The following is a 10,015-nucleotide window of genomic DNA, read 5'->3' on the forward strand; positions in this document are numbered from 1 at the left end:
CCTCATCTTTTTTTAAAAACATTCTTTTTACATTTATTTTTAGAGCAAGAGCGGGGGAGGGGCAGAGAGAGAGGGAGACACAGAATCTGAAGCAGCTCCAGGCTCTGAGCTGTCAGCACAGAGCCCGACTTGGGCCTCGGACTCAGGAACTGTGAGATCATGTCCTGGGCCAAAGTCCAACCTCAACCAACTGAGCCACCCAGGCGCCCCTCAACTCATCCTCCCCTTTAAGCTCAGAGGAGCCTGGGTGGAGCGTAGTCCATGGAGACCCTTGTCAGCGGCCACTAAGCCTCTTTGTGTCTGGGCCTGCCTGTTGTGGGCATTGCATGTAGACGGGGCCATACACCAGGAGGACTTGGGCATCGGTTTCTTTTAATGCGGGCAGTGTTTTTAAAGTTCACTCACATTGTGAATGTGCGGCCGGTTCTTACAGTTCGCTTTGCACATGGCGCTTTTTACTTTGTGATGCTCTATTTATTTTGCCGGCTGGTTGTGTCACTGTGCGTGTCCTCACCAGAACGTGAGCTTCTGAGGCCGAGGTTTTGTCGCTGCGCTCCTGGTCCACTCAGTAAACAGCTACTGAGCGCCTGGCCAGTCTCCCCGCGGACCCAGCGCAGGCGCTTCCTGCCGCCTCCCAACCCCTCCCGACAGGAGATGAGGCACCTCCGCCCCCGCCCCTACCCCCACCCCGTCCCCACAGGGCTCTACTCAAGGTTTCCCCGAGGACTGCGCTGCCCAAGTGTGCCCCAAGTGCCCCCACGTGTGCCAGAGCCCGCCCTGCGGCAGAGCAAACTCCTGCCACCGCGGGTCCGAGAGACGAGGCGCTGGCCTGCGCACCGGGGCTGCTGCTGCGAGCCTCCAGGCCAGGGGCTCAACGTCTTTCCCTGGGGTCCCCGGGAACGCGGGGCTGGCGGCGCTGGCTCCCTAGGGCGGCGGCGCCACCGGGAGCCGAGCCTCGGAGCCCGCCCATCGGAGCACCTGTCAGCACCTGCTGGCACGGAGCAGCCGCACGCAGAGCTTCACCCCGCCCCCGGCCCCAACCTCGCCCCGCCCCCGGGCCTAAGCCCCGCCCAGACAACTTTTGTCCGCGCGCGGCAGCCGTCGGAGCGCGTTGCACTTCCGCCTTCGTCCACGTGGTCCCGCTCGGGCTCAATCCGCCGCGTCGTGAGTGGGGCCGGGTGGGTGCGCGTCCCTCTGGTTCCGGCGAGAGTCGCCGCGGTCTCCCGGACTCCGGAGGGAGAGCCGGCCGGGCGGGGCGGGGGACCGGGCGGGGCGGGGCGGGACGGGGAGGGCCCGGGGAGGGCCGAGGCCGAGCGCGCGTCCCCCGCCGTCACCGGCCGCGCATGGCGATCCGAGTCGTGCGGGCGGCGGCCGGGGCCGTGAGGAGAGCCTGTGGACCGTGCAGCCCCAGCCTGGGACCGCGTCTGCTCCGGTAATGACGGTGCGCTTGCCCGGGCCCGGTCTCCAGCCCACGCCCAGCCGCGCGTGGCCGCCTCGCTCATGCCGTCCGTGTCCCTGCAGCTTGTCCCCCATGGCCGGGAACGTGGAGGCCGCCGCACCCGTGGGCGCCCGGCCGGAGCGCGACACGAAGGCTCGGAGTGGCTGGCGGGGCGGGGCCAGGATCTGGGAGGAAACGGAGCAGCGGGCGAAGAAGCTCAAGAGCGGCCCGGACGCGGACCAGTACAGGAAGCTGCCCAAGCGGAAGGTCGTGCTGCTCATGGGCTATTCCGGGAAGGGCTACCACGGCATGCAGGTGAGGGGCCACGGGGTGTGCGGGGCCGCCGTGTGCCGGGCACAGTTAGGCGGGTCGGGCGAGTCCCCTTGGGCAGAATTTAGATTGGAATCCAGGCAGCTCTGAGCCCTGCTCCGTCCCACAAGCCCCCCCAGGTGGCCCAAGGGGCCCCCTCTGCCGCCAACCTTTCCGCAAGTGATTGATTGAAGCTCTCCGTGGGAGGCAGTCGCGGTGCTGGGGGCTGGAAGACTCACCTGTCGTGTTTGTCAGATCCGTTGAGGGTCAGAGGCTGTAGGCAAGCAGAATTCTCTCTTCTGTGAGAGGAGTCAGCGTGGCCGCCTCATTGATGTCATAGAACCCTGCGGGCCCTGGGGTCTGGTTAGGGCAAGCTCGGCGGGGTCGTGGGTGTCCTTTCCCAGCACGCAGTAATCCCAAGAGGTTGTGCAGACTGGTCACATGAACCAAAGGTTGAAGAGAAGCCAAGGATGCCAAGTCCAGCCCTGGCTGGCAGTGTCCTGGGGTGGGCTTCTCCCTGGGAGTCCAGGGGCTGTCTCCCTGTGGGGATGAGACAGGGTGTCCACGGACAGCCAGCTGCTTCGGACAGCTGGGTCTCCCCCAGGAGAGGGGCTGCACCCTCCGGTAACTGTCCTGCCTGCCATGGGGTGGGGAGGAGCTGCGATCTGTCCCCAGGGCCACAGGTGTGGGCACAGCACACAGGCCTCCCACGTAGAGCAAGCACCCCGGGCCCGGGGCTCCCATCTGTGGGCAGCAACTGAGTGAAAAACATTGGTTTTCTTTGTTTTGTTTTTTTAAGTAGTTTATTGTCAAATTAGTTTCCATACAACAAAACATTGGTTTTCTGCTCTTTTCTTCAGAGGAATGTTGGGTCCTCACAGTTCAAGACCATCGAAGACGACTTGGTGGCTGCTCTGGTCCAGTCGGGCTGTATTCCTGAAAATCATGGTGAGGACATGAGGAAGATGTCCTTCCAGCGGTGTGCCCGGACGGACAAGGTAGGCGCCCTCTCTGCCCCTTTCCTGCAGCTTTGAGCAGCGCCTGAAGCTCTGGACAGCCTTTGTCCTTGACGCCACACCTTTGCGGCTTCTCTTGTCAAGACTCTCAGCTGTGAATGACCGATGCACAAACCAAAGGCGCTGAGATGGGAAGAACTAAGAAGTTGTGGGGCGTTTCCAGCACAGGTGTGGCTGGACCTGGGTGCTCCCTGTGGCCCATGCTTGGTTTGCCTTCTGTCTGTGAACCCTTCCTCTCCCCTGGAGGTGGCATGATGGCCACAGCATCCACTGCCTTCAATACAGGCATGTCGGGCTCGCCAGTGCACCTGGGAGCGGAACATCAAATATTCTGGAAGGAGAAAGGAACCGGGGAAACGGATCTAATAGTCGATTTTATTAGTCCCGTATTTCTAAGAGACCTTTTCAACATGTGATCAACATAAGTACAGTCAACAGAACGTGGTTTTTGTTGTGCGTGTGTGCACGTGTCTTGACCATCTGTTGGGGGCCGTGTGCCTGCGGCTCATCCCCACACTGGCCACATCTGGTGGACTGTGGAGTCTTGGTGGCTGTGGCCCAGGGCTGTCCACTCGGTCCTGAGAGGGAGTCCCACTCTGCTGTCTCATTGGCTCACGTGTCTGTCCTGGGCTCAGTCATGGCTGGCACAGCAGCTGGCTGGGCAGTCTCGTCCTGTCGTGTTCCTTGGCACGGGATGGGCCTGGGCAGGAGCTCCCTGAGGAGAGTGGAGGGGTGCGGGGCAGGTGCGGAGGGCAGAGGGCAGAGGCCTTACGCTCTTCTGGTAGGTGTGAAATGCACAGTGCACACCAGGCCATTGGCCCCGTCTGAAACTCTGGTCCTGAGAGGCCTCCTGAGGTCACTGGGATGTGAGAGACAGGAGCAGGTCAGCGTCCTGAGCCACTGAATAACGTCCAGGTCCCGAGGTACCCAGATCCCCCGGGTTTGTGCGTCAGGCCAGGACCCTAGAACTGGTGCCATTGTACAGATGGGAGAAGAAAATGGGGCCGTGGGTTCACTTGTAGGTGACGTGGAAATGTTTCAGGGTCCTGGGATCCCTTTTTTCTTTTTAGTGTTTCCACTTTGCGGTTGTCTGGTTGTTTTCAAGGCAGAAGGAAGCAGATGCTTGTGTTAACAAAGAGCGTCTCAGAGCGTCGTGTGTAATTTCTGCTGTTCTTAGTGCCTCCTCCTGGCGTGCTTCCTCTCACAACATGGGAGAAGTAAGACTTCTGATACTAACATCCCAACACCTGCGCCTCCGGCCCCTGGGATGAGTAAATGATGCCATTTTGTTAGTTTCTATTTCAGATTTTAACTTTCTTTTAGATTTTAAAAACCCTTACTTGTTTTGAGAGAGCGTGCGAGCAGAGGCGGAGCAGGGAGAGAGACCCAAGCAGAGTGTCTGCGTCGTCAGCACAGAGCCTGACGTGGGGCCCCGTCCAGGAACCCTGAGATCCTGATCTGACCTGAAATCAAGAGTCAGACCTTCACCCGAGTGAGCCGTCCAGGCGCCCCGGAGTTCAGATACTTAACTAAGTAGCTTCGTTGAGACACAGCTCACTCCTTACGGTCTGGCCACTCAGAAGCGTGTGATTCAGTGGACTCGTGTGTGTTTGCAGCAGTGCGGACACCCCTGCAGCTGCTGTGAGGACACTCCTCACCCTGGAAGGGAGCCCACACCCCTTGGCAGTCTCTCCTGCCCCAGCAGTGCATCCAGAAGGTTCTCATGTCAGCATGTGACTGATACAGAAATGTAGCAGTGCGATCTGTTTTCTTCCCCCCCCTTTTTTTAATGTTTGTTTATTCTTGAGAGAGAGTAAACCGAGTGGGTGGGGGGGGCAGAAAGAGGAGACACAGGATCCCAAGCAGGCTCCCTGCTAACAGCAAGGGTCCAACGCGGGGCTGGAACTCAAACTGTGAGATCCTGACCTGAGCCAAAGTCAGGCGCTCAACCGGCCGAGCCACCCAGGTGTCCCTTGTTCCCTTCCTTTTTTTTTTTTTTTTTTAAGATTTTATTCTATTTTATTGTAAGATTTTATGTTAAAGCAATCTCTACCTTGGGGTGCGTGGGTGGTTCAGCCGGTTGGTCGGCCAACTTCAGCTCAGGTCATTATCTTGTGGCTCTGGAGGTCAAGCCCCCCATTGGGCTCTGTGCTGACAGCTCGGACCCTGGAGCTGCTTTGGATTCTGTGTTTCCCTCTCTTTCCGCCCCTCTGTCTCTCTCAAAAATAAATAAAACATTACAAAAAATAATAAAGCAATCTCTACCTCTAATCTGGGGCTTGAACTCCTGACCCCAAGATCACGAGTCCCGTGTTCTTCCAGCTGACCCAACTGGGTGCCCCTCCTTTTTTCGGCTTTATTTATTAAAAATTTTTTAATGTTTATTTTTGAGAGAGTGCGCGTGCATGAACGGGGGAGGGGCAGAGAGAGGGAGACAGAATCGGAAGCAGCTCCAGGCTGCGAGCTGTCAGCACAGAGCCCGACGTGGGGCTCCAGCTCATGGAGCGGGCGGTCATCCGGGCGGATGGTGTGGGCCTGGCCGGAGCGCGAGGCTCCCTCTGGCCGCGTGTCCGGAGCGCGGGTGCCCGCGGGTGCCTGGAGCCGGATGGCGGCTCTTCCTGGCCCTGCCTTGCGGTCTCCCGACTAAATTGCATTCTCTTTTCCCCCAAGTTTAGAGTCCCGGCCGAGGGACTCCACTTCCTCCTTGTGTTACGTGGTGCGCGTCTTGGGACTGGAGGTTGTCCGTGCTGTATCAGCTGTGCCGCGCCGGCCCCTGGGTGTGCAGAGCCTCCGATGGCCGCCTGACCCTTCTGTTTCCTCTGCAGGGCGTGTCCGCAGCGGGCCAGGTCGTGTCCCTAAAGGTGTGGCTGATTGATGACATTTTAGAGAAGATCAACAGCCACCTCCCGCCTCACATCCGGATACTGGGTACGTGCTGCAGCCGGGCGGGGGGCCTCCCCGGAGTTCTCCCCTCCCCCCGAAGGGCAAGCCCTTCACTTGCTGTTCCACGTGCCTTGTTTTAACGAAGTGCTGGATGTGCAGGTCCAGGCTCTGGAAGGTTTAAATGGGCGATTATTCTCTTTTATAATAAGCCCGGAAAATGGGATTTCCAGCCCAGTTCTCTGCTCTTCAGTGGCGGGAACGCAATGTTCACGTCTCCGCTGGCGTTGGGATGGTTGGGGGAGAGCTCGCCGTCTGTTTCTCTCTGTCCTGTCTGTTCTGTGTTTCCCTTTTTGTCTGTTTCTTCTTTTGGATCAATACTTTTCATAATTCCACTTAAGTAACAATCTCCTTAGCTCCCCTGCCAGTGGTAACTCGCTATGGTTCTTTGGTGGTTGCTTTGGGGGTGAGAGGGGCACTTGGCAGACTCTGTCGAGGGCCTGGCCGTGTGGCCGCATGACCTTGATCTCTGCTGCACGTGCTTCCCGTGCTGGCGCCCAGGCCGTGCGGCCGTGGTGTCGTCTGTGTTCAAGCTACTATCCCCTCAGCCCCCTTGTCATGGAGCCTGAAAGCCACAGTGGAGTCTCCGTGTCCGTCCCCTCGGTTTGGCACCGATGGGCGTGGATGGCTCTGCTCAGATGTGCCGGCTGCCCAGGGCACAGCCAGCTCACCGGCATCCGGTGGAGGTACAGTTGCCGTGTGGTGAGCAGCACGTTTACGTGTACAATTAGGAGGTTTTGACATACCTCACGTCTGCAGAACCTTCTCGGTTGAGACCCGAACCCCTCTGCCGCCCACCCCTTCCCCGCCGGCCACCACCGCTCTGCTTCCTGCCGCCGTGGGATAGTTGGGGCTTCTCTAGTTCATTCTGCGGAATCGGCAGCGCGGCTGGCCTCTGTCCAGTGGGCGAGTGTGAGTCGCTTGGGCTCCTGGGCGGCCACGGGCAAAGCTGCCGCGAGCGTGTGGCACAAACCGGACTCTGGGCATGACACAGGCAGCGCCCGTTGATCGCCGTGCCCACTGCCATTGAATGTGCTAGGGAAGCGGGGCCCTTGTCTGTCGTGCAGGGCAGGCACTCCGCCCCCAGGAGACCCCTGTGGGGGCCCCTTGTGGAGCCCGGCCTCGCCAGGCCGCCCGGGTTGAGATCCGCAGGCTTCCGAGGGAGGCCCTGTGGCACCTTCCATAGACCTGCCCAAAACAGCACAGCGTCCGGCCCGGTCAGCTCAGCGGTCAGTGTGCCCCGTGCACGGCGTGGCCTGGCGATGCTTGGTGTGGACAACTGTGAATTGTAACTAAAATCCCCCTAGAGCAAACGCAACCCCCGTGCAGACAGGGCCGAGAACGCCTTCAGCAGCGGCGGCCCCCTACCCGCGCCGGCGGGCGTCTCCTGCAGACCCGCCCCCTCCTCTCCAGGGGCTGCCTGCCGATTCGTCCCACACCCATCCCAGAACATCCTGGATCCGTTTTCTGTGATTAGACTTTCAAAATTTTCTCCAGCTATTTTGGTTTTGCTGTTAGACATGCTATGGCCTCTGGGCTTCACGTGAAGTAGCTCGTAAGGGGTGGTTCGGGCCGCGCCACGCTTCCTGACCGCAGTGTCGCGAGTCCTGTGGAGTGAGCCCCCTGCGCCTTGGCGAGCCTGGGGTTCTAACACCGCCCGTGCTTCCCGTGTGGGGGGGGCGGGGGCGCCCTGAGCTTGGCGCCAGGCGGGCAGGCTTGTACGTGGAAGGCGGGCCGCGTCCGGTCTGGGTGCTCTTCGGCGGGAACGTCCTCATCTGCCCCTTCTCCCCTCAAGGACTGAAGAGGGTCACAGGTGGCTTCAACTCCAAGAACAAGTGCGACGCCAGGACCTACCTGTACATGCTGCCCACGTTCGCCTTTGCGCACAAGGACCGCGACGCGCAGGACGAGAGCTACCGGCTGAGCGCGGACACGCTGCGGCGGGTGAACGCGCTGCTGGCCCGCTACAAGGGCACGCACAACTTCCACAACTTCACCTCGCAGAAGGGGCCGCGCGAGGCCAGCGCGCGCCGCTACGTCCTGGACATGTTCTGCGAGGAGCCGTTCGTGCGGGAGGGCATGGAGTTCGCGGTGATCAAGGTGAAGGGCCAGAGCTTCATGACGCACCAGATCAGGAAGATGGTCGGCCTGGTGGTGGCCGTGGTCAAGGGCTACGCGCCCGAGAGCCTGCTGGAGCGCAGCTGGGGCGAGGCGAAGGTGGACGTGCCCAAGGCGCCGGGGCTCGGCCTGGTCCTGGAGCGCGTGCACTTCGACAAGTACAACCAGCGCTTCGGCAGCGACGGGCTGCACGAGCCGCTGGACTGGACGCGGGAGGAGGCGGGTGCCGCAGCCTTCAAGGAGCAGCACATCTACCCCACCATCGTCAGCACCGAGCGCCAGGAGGGGTCCATGGCCCGGTGGCTCAGCACCCTGCCCGTGCATGACTTCGACGCCACGGCCCACGCGGCAGCCGGCCTGGGCGCCAAGGTGGGGCCGGGACCAGGGGCTGGAGGCGGGGCCCCGGGGCCACCACGGGTCTTCCCGTTCGGGAGCTCGACCAGCTGCTGGCCCGCTCTGCGCCCGTGTCCCTGTGTCCACCGTGCAGACAAGCAAGTGAGGCCCACACAGGGTCACGGCTGCAGACCAGCAGGGCCAGGGCGTTGAAGTGGGGGTCTGGTGACCCCAAAATGCTGCCTGGTGCTTGCTCCCCACTGTGTGCTTACTGACCTTGGATGAAGGCTGTGCTCGGTGGCCGGCCTTCCGTTGGTGAGACCGAGGCGGCTGGCGAGCCCCGCAGGGTGCTCAGCACGTGTCTCCTGTCACACAGGCTTTGGAGGGTGGGCCCCACCTGCTAGATCCTGCCAGGGCCGAGGCTGCTTGGTGGGGGCTGCACTTAGGAGGAGGGCATCTGTTCAAGGCCTTGGAGCTAAAAGGTGTGAAGCTGCAGGCCTCTCCTCGCTGCAGGAGGGGTTCCTGAGCTCCTGTTCTCTGGGGTCCCAGCAGCGCTGTTGGCGGGGAGATGGGATGGGGAGAGAGACCCCCCTGAGCAGCGAGAGATTGTTTCCTATCCTGTCTGGGTCCACCTGTAACCTCGTGTACACGGGTGAGGTAGGCAGGGCAGGGGTCCCAGGTGTGGAGAAGCAGGTGTGCAGGCGGGCAACGAGTGGCGGCGGTGGGGGGCGGGGATGGGGGTCGTGATCGCTGGCTGGCTGGGGCGCCCCTGTTCCCTCCCACTGCCACCAGCAAGCGCCACTTCGGGAGTGGGGGGGGGGCGCGTGGTCAGGGAGGGTCACGTCGGGATAATTCAAGGCTTTCCAAGAGAAAGTGGCATTCCGGAACTTTGAGAGGAATTTTCCCCTGGAATTCTCGCAAGCCCCGGCGGGCAGACGGCGCATGCGCAGATCTGTCCCGGGGCTGCGCTCGCCCGCTGCGGGGTGGCCCTTACGCCATGTCTGTCCCTTGTCCCCGGGCCCTGGCGAAGACTCTTCCCCACGACAGGGCAGGCGGGGTCTCGGGGTCGGCCCAGGTGCCGAGCGCCCCCCCTCCGGGGACAGCCCCCACCCCCACCCCCACCTTTGCTCTCGTTCTGCAGACGCCCAGCCCCCCAGGCGACAGCGACTGAGGCGGCGGCCTGCCCCCCAGTGCAGGGCCGCCCTCGCGACACGGAGGAGCCGCCCGCCGCCCCACAGCCGCAGGGGCCCGAGGCAGAGCCGCGCCACGCTGGGTTCCGTCACCGGGAGGACCTGCCGCCACCCCGTTTCCAGCTCGTGCAGTAACCGCTCACACCTCAGCACGGAAAGACACTATTTTTTTAAAGAAGCAGTTTTCTTATTAAATAAGTACAAACTTTGACTAAGTCCCCCCTTCTTTTATGTTTATGTTTCTTGGTCTTTCCTGTGTGTGCTGCGTCCAGAGAGGGAGGCAGTGCCTCATGCCGTGAGGGACAGGTGGCGCTAGCGGCGGGGCGGACCACCGTCGGGCCCTCGGGCTGGGGCTGGGCAGCGTGGCCGCGCCAGAAACGCCAGGCAGGCGGCCTGACACCGCAGCTGCCCACCTGGCGGTTTGCACTCACGATGCCCTCCACGCTGCTGCTGGGAGGAGTGGGACGGAAGAGGGACAGGGTGGCCCCCTGGGGGAGCTTTCCTGACGGAAGACCCACCAGTAGCCCTTTCTCTTGTAAGTCATGGGCAGGTCACATGGTCTTGTCTAACTGCAAGGGGCACTGGGAGATGCACTTGACCAAGTGGTGTGCAATATGGCACAGAACACAAGTGACTTGTTAGCAAGAAGAGGGGGATCAGGTGATGGGCAG

At 61.5% G+C, this 10,015-nt stretch overlaps 1 protein-coding gene across 4 annotated transcripts; it reads left to right on the forward strand.

Annotated features, from left to right (window-relative positions):
* The first annotated feature begins 1,112 nt into the window (after positions 1–1,112).
* PUS1 (pseudouridine synthase 1) lies at positions 1,113–9,555 on the forward strand. Of its 4 annotated transcripts, none has more exons than XM_029922656.1 (6): positions 1,113–1,164; positions 1,522–1,753; positions 2,608–2,745; positions 5,589–5,691; positions 7,499–8,190; positions 9,296–9,555. In XM_029922656.1, exons 2-6 carry the CDS (start codon positions 1,532–1,534, stop codon positions 9,323–9,325), a joined length of 1,185 nt encoding a protein of 394 aa, XP_029778516.1. In that variant the 5' UTR covers positions 1,113–1,164; positions 1,522–1,531; the 3' UTR covers positions 9,326–9,555. The 4 variants fall into 4 exon arrangements, with proteins under 4 accessions (XP_029778516.1, XP_029778515.1, XP_029778513.1 ...); XM_029922655.1 differs by having other exon boundaries at positions 1,123–1,178; XM_029922653.1 differs by lacking the exon at positions 1,113–1,164 and adding an exon at positions 1,292–1,432.
* The last annotated feature ends 460 nt before the right edge of the window (positions 9,556–10,015 follow it).

The sequence above is a fragment of the Suricata suricatta genome, chromosome 14, assembly GCF_006229205.1.
Source record: "Suricata suricatta isolate VVHF042 chromosome 14, meerkat_22Aug2017_6uvM2_HiC, whole genome shotgun sequence".
Classification (NCBI taxonomy): Eukaryota; Metazoa; Chordata; class Mammalia; order Carnivora; family Herpestidae; genus Suricata; species Suricata suricatta.

Coding starts and splice junctions, on each gene's coding strand:
- PUS1 (XM_029922653.1), top strand. CDS start 1,344: ATGGCGATCCGAGTCGTGCGGGCGGCGGCCGGGGCCGTGAGGAGAGCC. Junction 1,754..2,607: donor AGGGCTACCACGGCATGCAG/GTGAGGGGCCAC, acceptor TCTTTTCTTCAG/AGGAATGTTGGGTCCTCACA. Junction 8,191..9,295: donor CAGCCGGCCTGGGCGCCAAG/GTGGGGCCGGGA, acceptor CTCGTTCTGCAG/ACGCCCAGCCCCCCAGGCGA.